This window comes from Buceros rhinoceros, unplaced genomic scaffold (genome assembly GCF_000710305.1).
Source record: "Buceros rhinoceros silvestris isolate BGI_N320 unplaced genomic scaffold, ASM71030v1 scaffold1636, whole genome shotgun sequence".
In the NCBI taxonomy this organism is placed as follows: Eukaryota; Metazoa; Chordata; class Aves; order Bucerotiformes; family Bucerotidae; genus Buceros; species Buceros rhinoceros.
The window spans coordinates 20,143-45,889 of record NW_010416688.1 but is presented as its reverse complement, the minus strand read 5'-3'; the positions used below and the strand labels follow the sequence as shown (position 1 = coordinate 45,889).

At 40.9% G+C, this 25,747-nt stretch overlaps 2 protein-coding genes across 3 annotated transcripts; both read left to right on the top strand.

Moving 5' to 3' along the window:
- The first annotated feature begins 2,932 nt into the window (after positions 1-2,932).
- Positions 2,933-9,802, top strand: LOC104494969 (ovalbumin-like). Its single transcript, XM_010137878.1, has 8 exons — positions 2,933-2,975; positions 4,479-4,660; positions 5,238-5,288; positions 5,874-6,002; positions 6,669-6,786; positions 8,023-8,165; positions 8,349-8,504; positions 9,286-9,802. The coding sequence occupies exons 2-8, from the start codon at positions 4,496-4,498 to the stop codon at positions 9,679-9,681; spliced, it is 1,158 nt and encodes a 385-aa protein (XP_010136180.1). The 5' UTR covers positions 2,933-2,975; positions 4,479-4,495; the 3' UTR covers positions 9,682-9,802.
- Positions 9,803-17,067: 7,265 nt separating this feature from the next.
- LOC104494968 (serpin B10-like) lies at positions 17,068-24,598 on the top strand. Of its 2 annotated transcripts, XM_010137876.1 has the most exons (8): positions 17,068-17,167; positions 18,249-18,426; positions 19,637-19,750; positions 21,358-21,492; positions 21,900-22,017; positions 22,396-22,538; positions 23,096-23,251; positions 24,042-24,598. In XM_010137876.1, the coding sequence occupies exons 2-8, from the start codon at positions 18,259-18,261 to the stop codon at positions 24,444-24,446; spliced, it is 1,239 nt and encodes a 412-aa protein (XP_010136178.1). In that variant the 5' UTR covers positions 17,068-17,167; positions 18,249-18,258; the 3' UTR covers positions 24,447-24,598. The 2 variants fall into 2 exon arrangements, with proteins under 2 accessions (XP_010136178.1, XP_010136179.1); XM_010137877.1 differs by lacking the exons at positions 17,068-17,167; positions 19,637-19,750 and having other exon boundaries at positions 18,259-18,430; positions 21,362-21,492.
- Positions 24,599-25,747: the final 1,149 nt, after the last annotated feature.

Below are 25,747 nucleotides of genomic sequence, written 5' to 3'. Positions count from 1 at the left end.
AGTGCAACATGTTTTTCTCATCACTATCAAAGCAGAGCTTCCTATCCTCCATATCTTTGCTTATTGTGGGTATGTTCTAAACCTGAAACATCAATTCTTGGAGAGAAAACATGAAACAAAACTCTGCATCAAACACACACAAAACTGTTGTGCAGGTCTGGAACCAGGACACTACACAGAAGTCAAATTCACCACATATTAAAAACACTGCTGGGATCATTTTTATTCTATATTTGCAGTGTGATGGTGTGAAAAAATGATCACTGACAAAACTACAGCTGCTTCCTGGATAGGTTCTAAAATACAGGCCATTTGTAAGGAGCTGGGCCTGTGACACAGGTCTGCACGCTAATATAATTCATGTACAATAAACCAGATTAAGGGAAGGGGAATTATGGTTGTTTAGGAGAGAGGCTTGAGGGACACTTGGAAGGGAGATTTGACTGAGTTAAATGTGCTGGTCAGGTCTTATATGCACCAATGGAAGACCAGAGAAAATAGAAATCCCTGTGAACACGAAGCAGCCCTGAACAAAAAAAGAATAAATAGTGAAAATAGAGGCACAGATCTGAGATTCGCTATAAACACTGTGAGAAAACAGCTTATTAGGTGTAGATGCATAGATTCATAGAATGATAGAATATCTCAAGCTGAAAGGGACCCAGAAGGATCATCGTCCTACTCCCTGCTCCTTGCCGGACTACCTAGAACTAAACCATAGGAGTAAGAGCATCGTTCAGATGCTCCTTGAACTCTGACAGGCTTCGTGCTGTGACCACTTCCCTGGGGAGCTTGTTCCAGTGGCCAACCACCCCTTCAGTGAAGAACCTTTTCCTAATGTCCAATCTGAACTTCCCCTGATGCAGCTTCATTCCATTTCCTCGTGTCCTATCGCTGGCCAGCAAATGCCCCTCCACTGCCCACCTTGAGAAAGTTGTAGACTGTGATGAGGTCAGTCCTCAGCCTTCTCTTCTCCAAACTGAACAAACCAACTGACCTCAGCCACTCCTCATAAGTTTTGCCCTCAAGGCCTTTCTCCATCTTGGTCGCTCTCCTCTGGACACACTCTAATAGTTTGATGCCTTCATACATTGAGGTGCCCAAAGCTGCACACAGTGCTCAAGGTGGGGCTGCACCAGTGCAGCGTAGAGTGTGACAATGGTCTCCCTTGACTGGCTGGTTATGCTGTGCTTGATGCACCCCAGGGCACGGTTGTCCCTTCTGGCTCCCAGGGCACAATGGTGACTCCTATTCAACTTGCCATCAACCCAACCCCCAGGTCTCTTTCCGCAGGGCTGCTCTTCAGCCTCTTGCCCCCCAGTTTGTATGTATAACCACGATTACCCTGTCCCAGGTGGAGAATCCAGCACTTGGTCTTGTTAAATGTCATACGGCTGGTGATATGCCAGCTCTCTAGCCTATCCATGTCTCTTTGTCAGTCCTCTCTGCCCTCGAGGGAGTCAGCAGCTCCTCATAGTTCATTATCATCAGCACTTTGACATGTTCTATTCAGCCATCATCAGCTTTGAAGGACTCCTGATAACCATTATTTTGTGGACATGATGCTTACAAGCAAAACAAGGTGTCATACACTCCCTGTGACACACAGAGTCCAGGCACACTTGCCAGTATTTTATTATATGCCAGATATTCTTCTGGACACCTAACAGTTGAAAGCACTTCTGCCTCTGCTGATGTCTGTGGTACCACCTCATCTCTTGAGCTACAGAAATGGAATGGGGACCCACTCTGCCAGTAGATACAAAAGAGGGAATGTGGATACTTATTTAAGTGTTTAGTGCCTTGGCTCACTAGTACATCAAACTTTGGGTGAAAAACACCCTGTTATTCACCACTCTTAAGACATTGAAGTCTTAATGGTGAAGTGTTAATAAAAGCATTTATTCATAACATCAGTACAGCAGTCTGCCTCCTCCGCAACAGAGACCACAGTCATCTCCATGTATGTTCTAAACAATTATGACTTTGAGATTTCCCCCCGGTCTTTAAAAATATCATAGTGTTTTACAGAGGTCAGAATGGCTTCTTTACTGTTTGTCCATTCTATTATTTCAATACAGAACAATAGCTTTTATAGCTGAAATATATTCACTATTGTATATTATGATTGTCCCACAGACCATGAACACCCCTTTAGGTGGATTTCACAGTTCCTTGGTCATCCAGAGGTCATTAAGTCACCCGTGGAAGATCTGAGAGATACACTGCAAGTGCATGCCACAAACACATTTGGAATTGGCTACTTTTTACTTTGTATGGGGCTATGTTTTGCTATTACTCCCTGAGAATAAAGTTTGCTATAAAACCTTCATACTCATAAAAATAACTTTAAAAAATATCCTAACTTTTCAAAGCAAATGTGCCTGACTTTGACTTTCATCTAAATTGGTTTTCTCACACTCACCCTTCTTTATTTTCCCAGCTTTGTTAGTAGAATAATAGGCCAAGTCCTATTCTCACTTTTCTCTCTAGTATGGCTCAGCTGTGTTTTGTATTTTCAAAAAAGATCAACTGAAAAAGAGTTCTGGTCTGTTACTACAACCGTAAATTGACTAATTGTTGACATATCGACTAGTGACTACTAATTACGTTTTCCATCACTAAGGTTTTAACGCTTTTTATTTTTCTCAACATTCCAGTATCTAGCTGCAAATCAGGCTTCTTTATTTCCCAGTCTTTTCTCAAATCCAACAGTCCTGATGCGTTGGTGGAAAACATTTCATTATACAGAATAGAAAAACTAATATTTGTTCTCCCTTCAATCAAATACGAACCCATTGAAACCAAAATCTGACCTAAACCCATTAAATTATTTTTATGGTGTCAAAGGTCAAACTTCTGAAGGGCAGCAGCAGGTGGGTCACAATTCAGACCGTATAAATTCCCAAGGGCTCAGCCAGTCTGTCTACCCACAGCTGGGAAGCTGTATTGCCTTTGGTGCTGAAGTTCACAAGGTAAGCATTTCTCTGCGAAAATTTACCTTCTTGCTGTACTATTTATTGTTTATGCTTAAACGTCAAAAGAGAGCGAGTGTTGTGTTATGTTTGGTATCTTTAAGGATAGAATACTTATATGATACTCTACAAATCTTCTCACCTGTGTGTATGCGTTCTGTGCTATTTTATTACGTATAAAACATGAGTTTGTTCTCAGGAGACTTCTGAAAAGTTTATTCTTTTTGATTGAAGTATTATTTAGTGCTTAATATATTATTTTATTTCAGAGCAGCTTATTCTCTCACTCAGAATCTTTTAAATTTAATTTTGGCAGCCAAAGAATAAATTTGCTAGATTGACCTTCATTTCAGCAGAGTGCACTGAGAGCAAAACTGTGTCATTCAGTGAATCTGCTAGGTCTATTTTAGTGTGACATTTCTCTAATGGTTGCATCCCTGTTCACAGCTGGTGAACAATATACCAGATAAAAACGTGTATTTTGTGCAAGTGTATGTGTATACTCATGAGCTGGTCACTAAAAACCTTGGTGGCGTTTGATACTCCAAAGACAAACCTGAGGTCCCAGCATGAAGCACCTACACAAAGGGCTAGATTTTGAAACTCAACAAACATTCACAATTTCTATAAATCACGGGAAGGAAACCAGATTCATGCTGACCTCAGAAGCTGTGCTCTGAAGAAGCACAGTGGCTACACAGGACACAGGACTTTACAGCAGCCTCAGACTACTCATTTAGCAGTGCTGTATTAAGGTAGACATCGCTAGTTTATCATGTCCACATTTCTATTCTATCTAAAAGGTGCTAACAAAATTTAATTTCTCACCAGGGTTACAGTGTAGTGTATATATATAGATATATTTAAGCAAAGCAAGTTATATCTGAAAGCCCAATAGGGTGGAATATGATCTTGGTGAAATAATATTGCCTATTCATATGCCTATACTAAAACAAGAGTAAAGATACAAGCCCTTGAAGATCAACTGATAGTAGGTACTGTGCAACAAATAGATATTTTACTGCACTTATTTATTTTAGAAAATAAAAACTGTCAGACAGTCTCTGCTTTTGCTTATATCTGTCCATACCTAGAGCGGGTCTACTAAAATTTGCACGTCAAATTTCCATCTTTGCAAGTGTATCAAAGAAAGATAATATTTTCTTGATTTCATCGAAGGTACTACAAAGTACTGAGGAACCCTAGTCTTCACTGAATGCAAATAAGTACAGACAATTGCTGTTTGACTGCCTTGAAAAGGTAAACAGAAATCACACACAGATTTAAGACCTCTGAAGAACTTCACTTCCAAATAGGCAACAATATACAAATGCAGAAAGAAAGAATTGAACATGGAGTTTACGAGGGATGAGCATAGGCATGTTACCGCAGAATGATTTGTTTATATTTCATTGCCTAAAACCCACTATTAAAGTGCATTGCACTGTATTTGTGTGGTATTTCCTCATTACATTGTCACTGTCCTTCTGCTGTTTGCTCTAGACAATTCTGGTTTCACAATGGGTTCCATCGGTGCAGCAAGCGCGGAATTTTGTGTTGATGTATTCAAGGAGCTGAAAGATCAGCATGTCAACAACATCGTCTTCTCCCCACTGATGATCATTTCAGCTCTGTCCATGGTCAACATAGGTGCAAGAGAAGACACCAGAGCTCAGATAGATAAGGTGAGGCTACAGTAAGGATTTAATGATGCCCAACAGAGCCATAGCAATTAATTATATTATAATGTTCCTTGCACAGCTCAGAGCCTAAAAAATCTGGATCCAGAGTTATCAAAAGCCACCTCAAACTCGCATAGTGTTAAACAAATGCATCAGCCAGAAGTCTTGAAACTGGATTTAAATTTCATCACTTAGCACTAGGATTCTAGTAGACAACAACACATTCCAGTGGTCCTTTGTTTAGAGTAAGGAAAGCAGTTAAAATCACCACAGAAAAAGCCAAAACGTGTGTCCAGACTGCAAAATGTTTCATAGGAGTTTCCTATACCTCTCACTTCCTCATAGGGAGTGGCTGGCTTGTTACCTGGAACAAAGTTAGATAGAAAAAGATATCCTCTAAGTAGGCAACAGTAGGTGGGCACAGCTGTCCACAGATGGTCCAGATGGATTGCACCTTTTGAGTCACCCAGCTTCTCAGCCAATAGGTTTACTTCAAACATTATGTGTTAATCTCAGTTGCATAACCTTTTTTTTTTTTGGTCATATATGTTATTTCTACTACTATTGTTTTCAATTACAGGTTGTTCACTTTGATAAAATCACAGGATACGGAGAGAGTATTGAATCTCAGGTACAGAAAGAGTTTAATTTCCTTCTCTATGCCACTTTCAAATCTAGCAAAATCTAGCAAATAAAAAGCAGTCTCTTAGCAGATCCAATCCCTCTCTGCAGCTAGTGCTCTGCATCCAACTGTGGAAACACCTCGTTCATAAGAACAGAGAGAGAAGGGAGGTAACAGAGGATTTGGAACAAGTGTAAGATGAAACCCAGCATCATAATATTCAGCAAATGTGGAAGATTATAGATATTCGTATGCTTAGGATAGGTAGCTGGATGTTACTGGTTAAATGGGACTCGCTGGGAATGAAGGAAACTCTACCTGATCTGCTGGAGCTAGATTACTGTAGTGGGTAACTGAGAGTCCCCCTGAGAGAGGTATGATGAAATTACAGTAAAAAACCAGCACAGGATTGTATATACTAGAAAATTACATCAGTTCATTTATAGCAACAAGACGTACTGGATGAATAAGAGTTTTGTAAGCAGAAGTGTCTGAACTACTCTACTCTTCTCATATAGTATGAAAAATGTAGTAAGTACTAAAACTAGAATAACACCATCTATCTTTTTGTTTCTCTTCATGCCAATGACTCAGTGCGGCACATCTATAGGCATCTACTTTTCTCTTAAAGATGCGTTCACCCAAATCACCAAACCAAGTGACAATTATTCACTCAGCTTTGCCAGTAAACTTTATGCTGAAGAGACATACCCAATCCTACCGGTGAGTTGCTCTAAGATCTGATCTGAGTGTATTTCCATGCCAAGGCTGTACCATTCTGTAATGCAAAAGCACTGTCAGGAGTCAAGGTTCTGCTAAAGAAATTTTCTTCCATATGCAAGACAGGATTCATGACTTGTCCTATCAAAGCTCTAACCCTCTACAGTCTTGAGAAAAATATGTGCATAGCAAAAAGATGTTTGTGCAAATTACAAACATGATCCTATCATGGCAAGGAATAATTAATAAAGGTAGCTTCTGTTGGAAAGAGCTAACTCTGACTGTTTAATCAACTTCTAAAAGAAACCTGAAAAACAACTTCAGTTTCTCAAAATTATTGGACATTTTCCCATTGAAAGGAACATTTAATCTGAAATTAAAGAAAAAGACCATTGCAAAATAAGAAGTTAAAAAATTGGCAAAATGAAAAAAAACCCCACACTTCAACTGAAATGAAAGCCATTTTTGGATCAAACACAGTTCTGGAATTATTTTTTTTTTAATGAGAGCATATACTCTTGCTTGAAGCAATGAATGTCAAATTTTAAGATGCTTATGAACTAGAATCATGACTTAATGATTAGCCTTAATAAACAGATTATTCATATCTGCTAACTTGCAAAATGCTTTCACAGTCTGATCTGAAAATTGTGTACTCTTTCTTTGCAGGAATACTTGAAATGTGTGAAGGAACTGTATAAAGGAGGCTTGGAAACTATCAGCTTTCAAACAGCTGCAGATCAGGCCAGAGAGCTCATCAATTCCTGGGTTGAAAGTCAGACAAACGGTAAGAGCGAGCCAAGTATCAGCATAGGTATTTTTCCTGCTGTCTTGTTTGAACAGCGTATGAGAATGTTTAAGTCAGGAGATAAAAAAACTAACATGGCTCTCTCTGTTCCATCTCCTGGATAACAGATCAGTTCCCAGATATGGAATGATCATTTAACCACTCTTTTTTTCCCCTCAGACACATCACTTTTAGAGAACTATCTGTATCTGTAGGGGCTTTGCGGCCACAAAGTCCTGGGTCAGGACTAGAACATGCTTCATACACAATGACAAGTGGTTTGACACTAAAGTTGAGAATCTGGATATCTTTTGATCATTGTGCTTTGCCCTCAAGCTTCCCAGAGTTGCTGGGTGTGTGTTGAATAGGGTGTGCAGTCAAAAGAGAAAAATCACTTGAGAAACACTTGAGATCACTTGATCACGGCTCACTTGAGAAATCTTAGCAGGTAAAGGGCAATGGAAAACAACAGCTAGGGAATGGTAGGGCAGTGCACAACTGGGATTTTTACCCTACTGCATCTCCAAGTGGTTCCTCAACTCTTCAGGTCTCTTCCCAGCCCACTCAAAACATTCCTTTCCCTCATGCTTGAAACACATGACCTGAACAGCAAACACATATAAAAGATGCTGAATTTTAACTGAAATGAAAATATTGACAATCACATGACCCCTGGTGTGGTGTCATACTCTGGAAGAGACAATCATACCATGATTAAGCTACTGGTGCAAAAGGACTAAGAGAGAAGCTTGCTATGTGCATGAGGACTGCAGAATAAACAAGAACAAAGTATAAGAAGAAAGCAGAGTAAAATTCTGGTTTCTTTTCCTGCTACCTCCTTCATATAGACATCTTTCAACTTTGGTTCGAAGCAAGAAGTATTTATATTTACTCTTCAGGCTGGAGACCATCCTGGGATAAAAGGTTTCAATGGCTCTTCCCATTCTCACAAAATATATATGTTTACTTATTTTGCGACAAGTGAATCTCCGGGTCTTATGTCTCTCATTACAATTCTTTACAGAGAGGGAAACAACAGCTATTGCCAACAGCAGTGAGCACATCAACCTTGGAAGTACAACTTCACAGATGCAAAAACAAAACAAAGTCCCTTGCCCTACACCCTCTTCCCCACAATTTCTATATCCTTCATTTAATGTTTTGATTGCCAAGTGAGATGTCTTACACACAGATATGTTACATACGTGTGTTCTCTTTTCCTATGCATTATTAAAGGAATGATCAAAAATATCCTTCAGCCAAGCTCTGTGGATCCCCAGACTGAAATGGTCCTCGTCAATGCCATTTACTTCAAAGGACTGTGGGAGAAAGCATTTAAAGATGAAGACACCCAGGCAGTGCCTTTCAGAATTACTGAGGTACATGGACCTTAAAGGTGTCATTCTAGAATTTGTGAAGAGAGTAGACAACTTGTTATACAATCTTCCTGAACTATTGCTCTTAATGATTTCTCTTCATCACTAGTTTTAACTGTACCAGTCATTTCTACACTCTTAAGAATAATCTCTGTGAAAACTACATTATCTTATTTGGTTTTGCAGCAAGAAAGCAAACCTGTGCAGATGATGTATCAGATTGGTTCATTTAAAGTGGCGGTGATAGCTTCTGAGAAAATTAAGATCCTGGAGCTTCCATACGCCAGCGGGCAGCTGAGCCTGTTGGTGCTGTTGCCTGATGATGTCTCTGGCCTGGAGCAGGTATGGCCCTGGCAGTTGGGTTTCAGAAAACCACAAATATGGTGAAATTTAGATGCTGCAAAGCCCTTCATAATAAAGTTATCCTAAACGACTTCACCAGCAGAGATTTGAACACTGGCATCATGAGATAGTTTGTGCTGAGCATGGATCGCTTAACAAACAGCTTTAGTGGGTTGGTCACTGCAGAACAGATGCTTCTCAGCTAAGCAGCTGTTACTCCAGCAGCTTGAACTTCAAAGGTTCTAAGGGATATTATTAGCAAGACCATAGTTAGTCTGAATAGGAAAAGTTACTTAATAAATGAGAGTTCATTGAAATGTTTGCATACTAACACCAAGAATCTAAATTATTAAAATGAGGAGGCATTTGAACACAGCTAAGTTTCCTCAGTAATAACTCATAGTTCAGGTATTAGTAACTGGTTACCATTAACACCTGGTTACTCGGAGGTTTTAAATGTAGATAGAGGCAACAACCCAAAAGAATGATTTTTGGAATATATTTCCCAAGCAAAGAAGATGAATAGGGAAGAGCTCTAGGTGAAATTTTCTGAGTAGTCATCTCATTATGAAAATTAATTGGCAGTAAGCCTATTAAAGAAATAGAAAAGAAAGAGTCACAGTTCGCTATCCTCTTCTAGATACATTAACCTGCATATACCTAGGAAAAATGCTATGCCAAGAGCAGTCAGTTTAAAAGAGAAAACACCCACTGGTACTGCATTGCCACAATGGAAGTTGTGCTCTCACCCCAGAGATCTCATTTGCTTTTCTCCTTGCAGCTTGAGTCTGCAATTACCTCTGAAAAACTCCTGGAGTGGACCAATCCTAATATAATGGAAGAGAGGAAAACAAAAGTGTACCTCCCCCGCATGAAGATTGAGGAAAAATACAACCTCACATCTGTCTTAGTGGCCTTGGGTATAACGGACCTGTTCAGTTCATCAGCCAACCTGTCCGGCATCTCTTCAGCAGAAGGCCTGAAGTTGTCTGACGCTGTCCATGAGGCATTTGTGGAAATCTATGAAGCAGGCAGGGAAGTGGTAGGCTCATCAGAAGCTGGGGTGGAGGATTCGAGTGTCTCTGAAGAGTTTAAGGCTGACCGCCCTTTCATCTTCTTGATCAAGCACAACCCAACCAATGGCATCCTCTACTTTGGCAGATACATTTCCCCTTAAAGAGAAGAAAGCTGAAAGAATTTTTGTCCCTTGCATCAAGACCGTAAGCACTGCAGTAGCAAGCGTAAAAAGAAATGCATACTCTCTCTTTCTTCCATATTTTATAAAACCAGAAAGCTTTGATTTAAAACCACAACAAAAAAGTTAAGTCAGAGAAATTACGCCATGACAACATGTCCATGGTCCTTTGCCCTTTTCTCAGCGCAATATTACTTGCTCATGGATGAAAGGTTAAGGGAATGAGAATTGAATGCAAAGAAAGCATGAGCATGGACAGGGATGTTCCTGGTGCAAGTTAACAGTAATAGTGCTGAATCATCCCACTGAAAAAATCACCACCCCATTTATGGGCAGAGTTTTTTTGTAAAAAAACACGCAGCCTTCTGATTAAGCCAGGTTCCGCTGTGGCCAAGCTTTGTGGTGACTTCTCTGGAATCAGTCATTCAAAAGCTCATAGCTTAAACTCTAAGCTGTCACCAACCATTCCTACTCTGATACTGCAGGACTCTTCCTCACTTTTAAAAGATGCATTATAGAAATCTTCTAATTCATATTTCTCCTTAAAACCTTTTTGGCTCAATTGTCATGACCAAATATGCCATGTTGCTACCCAAATTCTTTTCCATGTATCCACATGTAATGGGTCTTGTGGATGTATTCTTGTGCTTCTTTAATCATAATAAAAACATGTTCAATCAAATGCATTTTATTTTGAAGTATTTCAAGTGCACCTGGGACAGGGTAATTGTGCTTATACATACAAACTGGGGGACATGAGGCTGAAGAGCAGCCCTGCGGAAAGAGACCTGGGGGTTGGGTTGATGGCAAGTTGAATAGGAGTCACCATTGTGCCCTGGGAGCCAGAAGGGACAACCGTGCCCTGGGGTGCATCAAGCACAGCATAACCAGCCAGTCAAGGGAGACCATTGTCACACTCTACGCTGCACTGGTGCAGCCCCACCTTGAGCACTGTGTGCAGCTTTGGGCACCTCAATGTATGAAGGCATCAAACTATTAGAGTGTGTCCAGAGGAGAGCGACCAAGATGCAGAAAGGCCTTGAGGGCAAAACTTATGAGGAGTGGCTGAGGTCAGTTGGTTTGTTCAGTTTGGAGAAGAGAAGGCTGAGGGCTGACCTCATCACAGTCTACAACTTTCTCAAGGTGGATAGCGGAGGGGGAGGTGCTAATCTCCTCTCTCTGGTGGCCAGTGATAGGACACAAGGAAATGGAATGAAGCTGCATCAGGGGAAGTTCAGATTGGACATTAGGAAAAGGTTCTTCACTGAAGGGGTGGTTGGCCACTGGAACAAGCTCCCCAGGGAAGTGGTCACAGCACGAAGCCTGTCAAAGTTCAAGGAGCATCTGAACGATGCTCTTATTCCTATGGTTTAGTTCTAGGTAGTCCGGCAAGGAGCAGGGAGTAGGACGATGATCCTTATGGGTCCCTTTCAGCTTGAGATATTCTATCATTCTATAAATCTTTTATCAGAGTTGGTTCATTGCTTACAGAGAGATGAGGAATGAGACTCTGTCCTAACTCTGGGCTAAGATACAATATTGAAATCAATTTTCTGCCAGGAAGGGTCTAGCAAGACTCATAATCCCTCCTGCATGCAACTCAAACTAATCAGATACAGCACTTTCAGCAGAAACCGTGATTCATCCAGTGTTTCAGAAACAGGAGTGGGTAAGCAGTTTGGAAGGCAGCTGGATACGTGCAGAATCTACATTCTACTGAGACAAAACACTGCCTCAGAGAACACAAGGCATGGGAAACGGGAAGGAGGTTTCTAGTTATCTTTGTGGTATGTTTATAAAGCTTTATAGGCTCTTATCTTGTGACTAAAGAGAATAACCATGCTAAGGGAAGGAACGTCTATGGCAAATTACAGTTTCCCTCTGGAATAAGTAATTCCTCCCTTTGTCACTGAAGCCAGAACGGAAGCAGACCTGTGAGGAACTGTAACAGAGGATTACAAGAATGAAAGACAAAGGTGCCGGGAGGTGAAGTTAATGCAGAAAGTTATGGTTTCCTGACTCCAGTATGCACAGCATGGCACCAGTGTTGGCTGGTCTGTGGTGAAATGCTTTTTCAGTTCCACCATACAGGGTTTTGCTTGTTCTATATGTTTCGGCTTCCCACACACCCCAGCCCCCTATCCCTCAAGTTAACATATATTTTGGCAGGACCTAGGGGGCATAACTTGCTGGTAGCAAATACCATCTTGTAAAAGAAGGAAGACAATATGATACCACTTTCACTGGTGTATAAATAGTTCAAATATTTTCCTTCACTTTCCCGTATCTTAGTTGATTGCTGGTCAGGAGATAACAATGGAACATTTGCTACATCTCAGCTGCATCTGCAGGAGCTGGGGTGAGGGGCCCATTCCTGCAGCTACAAACAGAGAGCAAGTACTCTGGTTCTCCTTACATGTACTCTGTTTTTATGCTGATGTAGACTCTGCACCACTGAATTTTGGTTTCTGGCTTGGTCTATGTTCCCAGAAAATGAATTTGCAACCACAGAAGCAAGGGATATTAAGAAAGGCTCGGAAGATAAATCCAGAGCTCTATAAAATGAAGGGAGATTGACTAAGAAGAAAGAAAAGTCTAAAGCAGCTGAAAGGGACAATCACACTAGTTTTAAATCACACAAAGAGAGTTCTGCTTTTAGTTCTGAAAGAGCTAAACCAGCCACAACTAGCGGTCCAAAAGATAATGGAGCCATGAAGACCTGCATATAGCTGAATCACAGCTGGAAAGGGCAGCTCCAAAGAGCTTGGAAATGCTTTGGTAAAGAAGAACAAATGATCATCAGGGTATTTTAAAAGAAGGTCTTCAGTGCAATACCCTGCAGGTTGACACTTTTGCATCTCTCACAAAAGCCTGAGGAACAAAATCAAACCTTTCCATCTCATTTTGTCTGAGAGTAAAAAGGAACATGAGATCATCTTTTATGACTTGTCGTCTATCGTGTCATTAATTTCTACTTGGTTGCTGTTACGAAATGCTTGCTAACTGGAACCATGTAAAAGGATGTCAGGTCTCAAAAAACTGAGCTCCTTTGTGCAACAGGCAAAGAACACGAGGTGGAAAGATGGAAGAATCTTGCAATGCTAAGGACATTGGTAAGACATGTTCAAACGATGCTAATGACACTGTAGCTCACCCAAGGTCCTTGTCAGTCTGGGGGAGAAGTTGCATTCCAGCCACCTTTTGGGGCTTACTCTCTTCCAGGACAAAGGCTTACTGACTTTGTATGTGCATTTAAGCAGGTCATATCAGTTCCAAGGGTAGCATGAAAATATGAAGGGCCAGGAGGCACAAAGCAGATCAGTGAATAGCTAAGGTTTCCAGTACACTTTCACAAACAAGTATTGGGAAAATGCTCCTGATGAAACTTCTGAAAATGCCAACCGCCCTATGAAACCCCTGATCAGTCTATCAGGCAAGAACATTTGCAGTCGAGCTGTATGAGAAAAGAGCAAATATTTAACTGGGTTTCTTAAAAGAGAGCCCTTCCTCTATACCCTGTTCTTGCGCATCAGCACGAGGCTGCTGCTGGATGCCTTCTTGTTTAGAAATGTGTTTTGAAGATACACTGACTTGATAGTCATGTTCTTCATCGCACAACATGGCATGTCTTGTCCTATACCACTGCAGCCTGGGAAACTCCCATTAACACAAAGCAGGAGTCAGCTTTCTAATTCAATAGTCATGCAGCTGACATACAGTTACACCCCTTGAAAGATTTCTTCGAAAAAATGACACGTTTTGGCTAAAGTTCCTAGAAGCCATACATACGTCATCACTCGTGTATCATGATTGAGAAATTCAGGCCAACCTTCACGATTTTTATGTTAATTGCACCCTGCGATACTTCAAAAAGGCTCACTGGCTGAGTAAGTCAAAGAAACTGCATCCTCGGTTATGGGAAAACAGTGCATAATCATTAACAGATAAACTACTTCTTTTCAGATGAAGAGGCCAGTCCTTTGTCAGAAGTGTTGCACTTCTTAGAAGAGTGGAATTTCTCAGTACAAACACTACCTTTATTAATTACAGTGTCTAAGCCAAAGCACGTAGAAATAATAGTGAAGTGTCATGAATTGTGCCAGTACTGTCAAATTTCACCACACCTTTGCTTTCTGCAGGTGTGGAGCAAAATGCCTCAGTAATTTGTACAAGAACATGACCACACCCTCTGGCAACTCCCAGGGTTTTAAATACTGTTAGAGTATGTCAGCAAGGATTACTTGGCAAGGGAAGGCTTGCAAACTTACTCGTAGGATGTACACAACAGATAGCTATCTACTCCGTTTCAAAATAAAGACACGTGTATTCTCAACTACAGCTTCAAAGAGAAAGAAGATACCCAAAGAACTAATCTCTCTTCAACTTGAAAACTATTTGAGATGTCAGGAAGGTACAAATTTATCCTACATGAACAAACCTGTTACAGCACAAACCAAAATCTGTTATAACCAGGCTAGGTGATGCATGTAAATAATTGGGGTTTTGGTTGACAAGGTTAGGAAAAGCTCATGCTGTGCTCTCAATTACACTATGACAGAGATATCACCCAGAAGGGAGTCCTCCTTAGCACAGAAAAGTTCATGTATCTACTCACTCAGCTGCAAACTCACTGTTTTCTCAGTTTCTATGCCCCCCTCTATACAGTTTTTAACTTTAAATCACACAAAGGTTAAAAATAAATTACACCAGACCTCCAAAGGGATTAAAATATTCTCAGATTTCAAACCTTTTCTCTTCCCCATGTTTCTTGTATCTCCTGAAGTCCTTTTGAAGGTTTCAGGACATTTAAAATCTTTTCATGTTTAGAATCTACTGGCCTGCTCTGGCTGAGTTAAAAACCTGAACAGACTGCTCTGCTGGCTGAACTAGAAATTCTCACCTCCCAAGTAAATAAACAGTACTTATACTGGTACAAAAATATTTGAAGACGTCAGGGAAACTGCTTTCCTTCAAACATGACTTCTTCTTTTGATCTACCTGAAACACAGAACACGTTAGTGTTTAATTAGATCAGGTTTCCAAGAGCTATAGATTGTTGATAGGTAAAATAAGCTACTGACGACCATGAAAACCGGCCATGCAAAACAGTATCCTAAAATACTGTGTGAAAGCAGAGAAGCCACCACTTTTCTGTGACAGAAAGTCTGCCTCTCAAGACACTCAAGAGCCTTTATAGAGCACTTTATAATGTTCTGTTCGGACATCAAGTATCTCACCTACTCCTCAACCCAGGTACAACACACTGTGTCAGAAAGTCACAATGACTTGTGCTAAGTTACACTGATACAGGAGGAAAACAAAATGCATTTATATCGCTGAGATCTGGCCAAGGCGCTGACACCCTGCCAATATTTGTCCTGCCCAAATGGAAACACGAATGACTATACTGAAAAAGCCCACAGGTTTACTTCCCACAGGAAGAACACTACTAATAGAAATATAAGTCTTCTAGTGTGTTGCTGTGTTGACTTAGTATAAAGAGGGAGTGAGAGTACCGCTGCTACTGAGTCACCAGGAGCGCCACCCATTGAGAGGTGCTAATTTAAAAGGATATTGGAAAATGTTATCAATCCATCAGGTTGATAGAACATATGTTCTCCTTTGAGATGTGTATACTTTTAGTTACTCGGAATGCCTTTTTTTTTTTTTTTTGTAATGACCATCCATGCCATTCAAAAGGTGTTTTTAAAAGGTAGCTTTAAAACCTTGTGCAAAGGCACAAGCCTCTCATTCAGTCTAACCCAGCATTTCTCCATAAACGGAACACCTCAGCCACTTCTTGTCAAGCAGCAAACAGTATTACAAGTTAGCAAAGTAGCAAATTAAATTTGCTCATTCTCTAAAACCAGAAAATCCACGGTAATTGCTCTAAGGGATAAAGTCTATTCCGTGTATCTATCACTCATTCAACAATACAGCTCAACTTTCAAAGCTTACTCAAACCATTTAGACTCTGGAAATCACTTAAGGCCAATGTAAACAGATTACAACTTTTCCAGGCGCAGTGGAAGCAATTAATTCTGCAATGAACACCTCTCCTACCTATGCAACTCTGGAAAATGTAACAGATGGATTTAATTACAACTCACATTGAAACATCCTGGTTTTGTGTAGCCACAATTTCAAAGGACCCAAAGGGCAGGAAAACACCATCTGATTAGAGTTATGGGGCTCCTCACAAGCAGGAAAGCAACTTTAACAGAGCTTTTGGATTCCAAATTATATTGATGCAGATAAAAGACCCTTTGGAGCTGTGCCTTCCAATGACCTACACCAAATTTTGTAGGTGCTCCCATGGCTCACTCCTCATTAGAAGATCCTCTGTGCCAGCCACTGACCTACAACATAAGTCTGAGTTAAGTGTATGCTCATAGACAGCAGGTCAGAAGAAAGCTCTCAGAAAGTGGTGTATGCTGAGGAGGTCTTGTGAGTGAGTCTTGCTCGGTGTCGAGGAGGCAGCCCTGGTGAGACAAAGCAGCTCCACTCCAGGTTTCCAAGGTAGTATTATCAACAGTGCAGAGAGGTGAAGAATGAAATAAGTGGCAAGGGTAGGATTATCCAGGGTCTTTCCATTTAGGAGTCACAGTGGGGATGGACAGCTATAAAAAAAAGACAACAGAGGAAGGGACAGCATGACTGCGAGGAAAATCAAGGAAGGAGATATTTTAGCACCAAGGCGAGAGGAAGTCGACTTGGATTTGATAGAATATCCATTTTTGGAACAGAAAATAAGAAACAGATCTCTGAGGTGCAACATCGATCAAACTGCAGCTTTCAGATTAGAGTGGGGAAACAGAAGACCCACACCAGGTTCTAGTGTTGTTGCCACTGATAATAAAACCAAGGGCCTGGCCCCTGTTTCTCAACCTTCGCTATCTCACAGCGACAACATTTCACTCATTGTACAGTCTTAGAAACCTCCAACATCAACAAATTCCATTTTTCTAAAACAGAAACCCACCAGGAGTGACAAATACTTTCTCAATAGGAAATGGACAATAGAAAAACACACGCATAAGAAGTCACTCTTTTGTCTGCCAGTTCCACAGAAGTAATTTCTATGAGACGAATCATAAAAGGAGGTCAGCAACTGCTTTTTTTTTTTTTAAACCCTGCAAACCGCAAAAGAAAGGTTGTTTAAAGTAGCACGGGTTCAAGTTGCTACAAGCTTGTTGACACCAAAGTGTTTATAGAAATACTTCTGCAGTCAGTTTTGTAAGGTTCTTGTACAGTATCATTCTCATCACCCCTTCACATCCTACTCTGAGATGATTCAATCCTTCCACAGGGATGGGTCCTTCAGGGCATAACGAATTGCACAGCCATGAGTCATAAGAACCTTTGCAGAACTGGCCAGACACAGTATAAATTCACCCTACCCTCCACGTGGACTGCAGAAACCTTGGAGACACCCAGAGCAGCAGCCTTCCTCCCTGCACAAAACAAGGTACTGTAATGATTTCTAGAGATTATTAATTTCATATACTCTCGTACAATGTTGCTTTGTTGACAAATGCATAAGAAAAAAGGAAGCAGGAAACCGAATTGGAAACAAACGCTCGGGAAAGTAATTTGCTAAGATGGCACAGGTATGGTGTAGGAGGTGGAAGTCTTAAAAATATACAGGAAGAACAATTTATTGTACAGAGCTCTATAACTTATAGAGCTCATGGCTAGCATATATATCATAGCAGAGTAAAACCCACTGTGTTTGCTTAAGTCAGCTAATTCATTCTTGTGATACTTAGTTCTTACGAACATTGTCGCCTGGTTTGCACAGTGTGTACTCAGCACACAAACTGTCTTTATTCTAACACTGTCCTACACCAGCCAGAATAGCTCTAGTCCCTGCCTAGAGCTCTCAGCTAAACCTGCAATGCAAATGACAAATAGCAGCATTTGTGGACTAATGAATATGGAAACCTTGTCCTGCAGAAGAACTGTGAATCTAGGATCTGGGCTAGTGCTATAACACAGTTTTAGGACATTTTTGAAAGCCAGAAAGGGAATTTAGGATTCTCAACAGGTAGTAGTTGAGGTGGTGCTTGCCCAAGCACTGGAATGAGTATTTTGTCCTGCCCTAAAGGAATAGTTTGACTTACTATTTCCAGAGTATTTGTTCACTATAGTCGTAAGAATCAAAAGGGTGTTGCACAAATCGTAGCATAAAAGTTGTCTTAAGAGACAGTCTGTCAGTATCCTCTGGCCCAGGCACTGGCGAGGAACATGATCGACTGTCACTCCAAGATGCTGTAAAGGACAGTGCAATAAATGTCCTGGTTAACAGATACAAAAGAAGGTTGGAGGCCACTTTTTCCCTAACCTACATGTTAGCTAGCGTCATAACAGGACACATTAAACCTTATATGACCTTATAATAGTTAATCCTCCTTCTTCTTTATATAGACAAATACTTTAAGAAAGCCTTTAAATCACAAAAGAAACTTAGAAAACTGAAGAGAAACTTGCAGACACAGAGCACTCATAATTAACGGTTCACTCAGCATCTTTTCTCCATTTCTGTGCAGGTTCAGAACAATGGAAGCTTTGAATGAAGCAAACACAAGCTTTGCTCTCGACTTTTTCAAATATAAGTGTCAGGAAGATGGTGACAAGAATATTTTGTTCTCCCCTTGGAGTATTTCATTTGCCCTGGCTACTGTTTATTTGGGAGCCAAAGGTACCACTGCAAAAGAGATGGCAAAGGTGGGTCTGGACTTCAAAAGGTAGCTGTCAGAAAGGGCTGATCTCTTGGAATAACACCCTCTTTGCAAGAAATTGACTGTGATGGAATGGAGGAAAGCCATAAGCAGAAAAACTACTTTCATGAAAACTTTACACATATATATTCCAGCTCCTGTTTCACCCCTGATGTGCACCGCAAAGAATAGACCAGTTTTCCACTTTTGCAGGTCAAAGAAGTAGTCTACTCTGGAAACAGGTCCCCAGCAAATGAGAGAAGTGGCACTGGTGACATCGTCTCCTTTCAAGTCTCTCCAGCAGACATAAGGGATCTTTATCCCAAAGCTCACTAATGTGAGCACCCACCACACAGAGGGAGACCTGGGTTCTCCTTCTGCTCTGCCACAGACAATTCCCATCTCACGTCTTATTTGGAAATGATTCCCCACAAAAAGACTCCCCTAAAATTATCAAAAGTTTTTCACTTTGCTAAACATAAATCCATCTGCACAAGATCAGAGAAAAAACACAATGAGACTACAACCCTTTCTCTGGGGTATGTATTTTAGAGGCAAAATCACTTACTGAAATCCCAAAGTCGTACTGTGCAAAGTTCACATTGGGAACAGCCCCAGTGCACAGTTACCTGGCTCCTGTCATAGGCGGTGAGGCTTGCGGGATTGCATCTGCTCAGGCAGAAGTTGTCCCACCTGCTAAGGCAGTGATCTAACTCCTGGTTTAACAGAACAAAAGAGGGCCAGTATGGTAACAAAGAAAGGACTGGTCTTCTGTGAGGCAGAAGGGAAAACAGATGGTGCCCCTCTGTAGCCTGGGTAAGATGCACGTGCCCAGAGCAAGGGATTTAAGGCACGAAACTGCCCGCACCATTTTCATACTTTCTGACACACTGCAGCACTCCATTTGGACTTCTGCTTTGATAGTCTCCATCTGGAGATACTTTGCTCTTCCCAGGTGGTCAGGCCAGGGCATAACTCGAAGCAGGCAGCTTCCTCTAGGAAGGCCAGGTACGTGACAGTTTAGCCCTGCAGCCCTCAGCTAGTGTGCACATGGGCCTCAAGACCTAATAAAGGATTTCATATTCAGTCAGGCCTGGACACAAGAATAAAATCTGAGTTTGACTCTCTTCATCACCGGTCCCACGACATCACGGAAATATTTTTCTGAAATAGCAAATTTGGTAGCATTGCCTTTATTACTGCTTTTCCCACTATAGGTACTTCACTTGAACAAAGCTGAAGGAGCCAGAAACGTCACCACAACCATAAAAATGCAAGTCTATTCCAGAACAGAAGAGCGGCTATCGAATCGATATGCTTGTTTCCAGAAGGTATCTCACCAAGTCTAGTGATCAGGCCATGGGCATGGTCACATCTCTTGCTTGTATTTTCCTTCCACTTCTGCATTTGCTTATGTTTGCTTGCCTCAGATGCAGTGTACCCAATTAATTGGTACATCATCCTGTGATAGCTTCACCTAATGCAATACTTATTACATGCTTCCCCTTTTCAAGCAGAATTGCAAAAACTAACCTCAAATTTGCAAAATTTAAATTTTGATGTTACAATTTTCTGTCAATAGATCTCTTGATTTTATTTCCTTTAGCTTTGAAGAGAGATTTCTTTCTCAAATTATTACTGTTCAATAGCTAGCTATTTAGCCACCATGTTCTTTGAACAGTCATAGCTCCTACCTCAGAGAGCTAATCACAAGAATAGACCTGCCCTTTCATGCTCTTGATTGCAGCATCAAGACAACAAAACCCAGAACATTTTCCAGGCTACCTACGCTTGACACATTTCAAAAATCAGTCTCCATTTCAGCTGAATAGTTAACAAAATAAATTTACGTTGGAATTTCCCAAGGTAGATCACTTGCTTGCAATAAATCTTAGAGAAATGGAAATCCTTATATTCGGGAGCTATTTCTTTGACATACTGGCAGGCATCTTGTACCAAAGTATATGTAATTTAACATAGCAGAAAATATCCAGAAAAGCAAATGTAATCCCTCTGAGTCAGAAAAGGCTGCTTTTTCTCATTGACAATCCACCCTCTTCTTCCTGCTGTTTCCCATCATCCTTACACATTGTGGGAGTGAGCAATTTCCCTGCAGTCTGCCCACAAAGCCCCCAGAGTTCTGATGAACAGGAACCTGGATCTGCCTCCTACAGCCAAATTCCATGGTGAGAAGGTTTATTTTAGGGACTGTGTCAACAACCCACTCACACTGCATGAACAGGAGTGGGATTGTTCCTCATGAGTAATGCTTGTCTAAGTTGTAAGAATTACAGTGCTGTGGGTAGAGCAGAGGGACAGTTCTAATGATTTAGAAATTTTGGTGTCTGTTCATGCCTCTGATTCTGAGGTACTTACAAGATGAATGCAGCACAGGTCCAGATTTTTAGTTTACTAATTCACAGCTTAAATTCCTTATGCTCATTTGAGAGTTTGAGCCCACATTCCTTAATCCTTTTACTTCAATTACTGCAATTACCACAATATATAAAAAAATCAGAAAATATTAAATTAAGAGCAAGATTTAGGGGCCAACTTCCCTCATAACACACTTGACTTTCATAACTGAAAGGAGTCACACAGCCAAATCTTCACTCATTGTTTAACAGTTGCAGTCTGTCTCTTCTTCTCCGGATATACTCACTTTCACAACCTCCCCTTACAAACCTGTCAATGTTTTACATAGTTCAGGCTCTTAACACTTGCCTTCTGAGACACAGTGTCTATACCACATTTGCAACTTCTAATAGTTTCAAATTTTTCTTTTAATAGCTGTCGGTTTTAGAACACCTTTTGTGTTGCAGTACAGGTAACTGATCACCTGAAGAGAAACACTTGGAGCTGTATGAAGGAAAAAATTAGAAATTTTGAACTATTTACACAATGGATTAATAACACCTTTTTCTTCCTTTTCTCCAAGACAGAAATTGGCAAATCAGATAATATTCACACTAGGTTTAAAGCACTCAACTCTGAAATAAACCAACCCACTAAAAATCATCTGCTTAAAAGTATCAGCCAGTTATATGGAGAAAAATCATTGCCTTTCAGTAAGGTAAGAAGGCCGTTTCTTCAAACTATCCAGTGCCACGTAACTTTTATCATCTACCTATGACAACACACCATAAACCATATACTTCTAAGTACTTCCATTACATCTGCATATCAAGTTGTTATGCTTAACATAAATGTTTTCTATGAGACTTTTCCTGAGACTTTGGGCACTAAAATTTTAGTTTTTAGGGACGTGTATCTAATTTCAGAGTGGTTTGCAGATGTACTTAGATGAGAACATTTGAATTGAATATGTCCACCAAAAAATACTTGGTACCTTTAACAAAATGCTGTGCTTGTAGCCCTCAGAATTCTTACCATGTTTTCTCTCGGTCTGGCTGCAGTTATTCATTAGCATGCATACCACTAGGCAACAAACGTAAGACAGGTATCTCTCTTGCACTGCAGGAATACTTACAGTTAACCAAGAAATACTACAATGCAGAGCCACAGTCAGTCAACTTTGTGGGAGCAGCAGATGAAATCAGAAGAGAGATCAATTCCAAGGTTGAACACCAGACTGAAGGTAAGCTCCAGCATCTCCTCTCCTATTTCAAAAAGAAGCCATTTTGGCATTGAACAAAGTCTCTGTACCCAAGAGTACCTTTACCTGCACAAGGCAGGTAAACAATTCACCTCAGAAATGTAAATCAGATCAGTTTTTCTAAAGTAATTATCTACTGACAAGTCCATAGTAAAATTAGTGTCCTCCATCTGAAAGTGGGAGGAATGTGGCTTACTCTTTGTAAGACAAGATTGCCTCATTTGGGAATAATCTCAAACCAGACGAATGCTATATCAGCTCTTACAGTTTCTGTGTCTTGTATCTGCAGAAACTGTGCCAACACTTACACCAAAACAGTGAAACTGCACAAATGCATAAATGTCTTTCTGTTTTCTCTAGGTAAAATCAGAAATCTGCTGCCTCCAGGATCTGTAGATTCACTCACCAGGCTGGTCCTGATAAATGCACTCTACTTCAAAGGAAACTGGGCAACAAAGTTCGAAGCTGAAGCTACCAGGCAAAGGCCTTTCAAAATTAACATGGTATGGGAATATAGCGCCCTACATCCTACACTGCAGGTGGAAAAAAATGAAAAAGATGGGGGAGACAAACTCCTGTCGATCTTTAAATCCATGTGGTATGGAAGTTATTTAATTTAAAGCATACAGGGTATTTTCTTCAGTACAAAGACTGCACACACATACTAGCACCTGAGCCACAAGTAAAAATGTCAGAAGCTGTCTTGAAACAAGCTTCCATTCTCTGAAGCAGGGAAAACGAAGAGGGGAACGAAATCGTATGGGTTAGTTCTTTACACTTAATTTTTAATCATACAACCAATCAGAGTGGAATACAGCTTGCAATAATGCCTGCCACCTGAGATAGCTTAGGTAGCCTGATGGGCTGCCAAGTGCCTTTCCAGAAAACCAGGAGTCCTCTGCAGATGCTGTGTGCTAACACCTGGAGCCATAAGGATGTCTCAGACACACTGAGCAGCTTGTACAGTCAATATAAAAAGCATCCACTGTGCTACTTTAACTCAATCCTTTACTGTTCAGTCAGAGTACAAACGGCAAATGTTTAATTTGATTCGTTGCAGCATACATCTAAACCAGTGCCCATGATGTACCTGAGGGATAAATTTAACTCGACCTATGTAGAATCAGTCCAGACTGATGTTCTTGAGCTTCCATATGTCAATAATGAACTCAGCATGTTTATTCTGCTACCAAGTGACATCACAGGCCTACAAAAGGTAAAGTGACTGAGAACATAAATCATCTGAAAAAACAAGAGTGTCATTAATCACTTATTCTATGCATGTGCAAGGTGAGAGACCAGACTGCTGTCATGTTTCTAGGAAGGAGGGTACTGATCAGGCGTCAGGAAAAGCAAATCCCAAACCTGGTTTAGCACTGCGAACTTCTTACTGTAGGCAGCTGGCACTTCTGCGGTTCCTAATGTTGATCAGTTCCGGAAACAGGTAACCCAAACCCCACAAGAACAGTTCTTCTTCCAGCTGAACAAAAATGAGGACAGCCAGCCAGCCCTGCTGATATCCACTGTCTGGGTAGCCTCCATTACTGACAAGGATGTCCAGAGCTAAGACATATGGACACTGCCACCTTCTGTAAAGAGATAGATGCTGCCTTTGGACAAGAATAAATTCTCATTTACGTTAGTGGGTGTTCTGTAGAAAAAAAGCTCTTTTTGGCAAATTCTAGAAACATAGGGAAGACAGAAATGTGAACAGCAAATCAACCAGACTACTGTTGCTTTACACTGATGTTTTTGTTCTACAGCTATTTAACCCTGCTCTATTCCCTGACAATTACTAAGAACAGTTCAAACAATGCGTTGAGCTCCCATAGAGCAACATAATCCTATACTCAAAAAGATGCCTAAATGGGTCTTTCACTACTGTTTTCCTTGTAGTCTTAAAATGGTTGAAAAGTTGTCTATTTCAGAAAAGAGCAGAAATAGCCCTTAGGGGATAGGTTTTTGAACGCTCTGTAATTTTCTGATTCCCTTTTTACTAACTGCAGCTAGAAAGAGAATTGACTTTTGAAAACTTGACTGCATGGACCAGCCCAGAACTAATGGAGGAAACGAAAATGGAGGTTTACCTGCCCAGGTTCATGTTAGAAGAGAAATACGACCTCAAATCTACTTTGAGCAGGATGGGGATACAAGATGCTTTTACTGAAGGTCAAGCTGATTTCACAGGAATGTCAGAGAACGGTGATCTCTTTTTGTCGCAAGTTTTTCACAAGTGTTATCTAGAAGTCAATGAGGAAGGCACAGAGGCAGCAGCTGCCAGTTCAGCATCACTAGCATCACGAAGTCTTGGTGCTACTGTTATTTTTGTGGCAGATCACCCTTTCCTCTTCTTTATCAGGCACAACAAGACCAAGAGCATCCTCTTCTTGGGAAGGTTCTCTTCCCCCTAGAAACTCAACCATTACTAAACAGACTCTTGCAACAACAGTAATGAACAAAATATGCACCATGGAGAGCAACTCAATAGTCTGTGCACTTTTTAATTTTCCTGTACTGTTGACAAATTGCTCAGAGTTAGAAGAGAGCACATGTTAAAAATAACCTGAAATTCACGCCTCTGGATCATTTTCTTGGCCAAAGAACCCCCAAATGGTAGCACTACACTATAAGCACCTAACTGTGCACAGAACAAAATTGATTGATGCATCTTTTACATCACTTTCTGAACCAGAACTGCCACAATACAGAACACACTACATTGATCTAAACCAGTAATCGCCAACACATTTGCTTTGGTACATAAGAAGAAAAGAAGCAGCAAAAACTCCTTCCTTCAGAACACTGCTGCACCTCCATTGGTTTCTGTTCACTAAACTGGTAATCCCAGGAAGGCTGCCTCACCCACATTCTTGTCTGTTTTATACCGACTTCGCAGCCTGGTACAGCTGGTAATGAAATAAACCTGCAAAAGCTTGTAAGTTCGTGATACTGGTGCTTCTTTCTTGCATGAAAAGGGTCTAACACATGTACTGGAAAATTTCAGTAGTTGTTCAATCGACACTGTATAATTGGAGGAAAATAAAACACATGTACCGTAAAATCTTCTCCTTTGTAACCTTTCACTGTTGCCAGCCCAGCACTGCACTGCTTTTTGCTTTACCACTTATTTCACTGGTTTGAGGCAAGATCAAACTGGAGAATCAAGCCTGTAATACTAATTACCTAAGTGCTTTCTGGAAGTTTACATGCTAATCTCCCAGCACACACTTACTCCTGTCACAGCTCCTTCTCCTAAGGGGAAGAGTGTCCTAAATCAGTCATGCCTGTTTTCAGGGGATGCTCCTAACTCACTGAATTCACAACAGAGAGTGAAGGACTGGGTCTCTTACAGGACTTGCACACAACAGCAGCATCCTACTAGAAATATGTCTTCCTGGGACAGCAGGGCATCCTTTTCTTGACAGAGAGGAATCTGCTGGCTGTCACTGAGTCCTTTCTGTTTTACTCCATGTGGCCAGTTCCTTCCAGGGTCCCTTCTGGCTCTGCTTATCGGAATGGGAAGGAGCATAGGAAAAGTGTTGTGAAGCAAGAGCTTTTTTCTGTCCCCATACAACCTCGACAACTGCCTACTGTCTGTCTCAGGTGTGAAACATGACGCAGGATCCCCGTGTGTTCAAGTGCAATTCTGCCATGCCCAGCTTCACCTAATTCAAGGGCTTCATGTCCCTATGGTGAAGCTATGATGTGCCAG

Coding starts and splice junctions, on each gene's coding strand:
- LOC104494969 (XM_010137878.1), top strand. CDS start 4,496: ATGGGTTCCATCGGTGCAGCAAGCGCGGAATTTTGTGTTGATGTATTC. Junction 6,003..6,668: donor AGACATACCCAATCCTACCG/GTGAGTTGCTCT, acceptor CTTTCTTTGCAG/GAATACTTGAAATGTGTGAA. Junction 6,787..8,022: donor GGTTGAAAGTCAGACAAACG/GTAAGAGCGAGC, acceptor GCATTATTAAAG/GAATGATCAAAAATATCCTT.
- LOC104494968 (XM_010137876.1), top strand. CDS start 18,259: ATGGAAGCTTTGAATGAAGCAAACACAAGCTTTGCTCTCGACTTTTTC. Junction 18,427..19,636: donor CTGCAAAAGAGATGGCAAAG/GTGGGTCTGGAC, acceptor TTCCCACTATAG/GTACTTCACTTGAACAAAGC. Junction 22,539..23,095: donor GGCCTTTCAAAATTAACATG/GTATGGGAATAT, acceptor GATTCGTTGCAG/CATACATCTAAACCAGTGCC.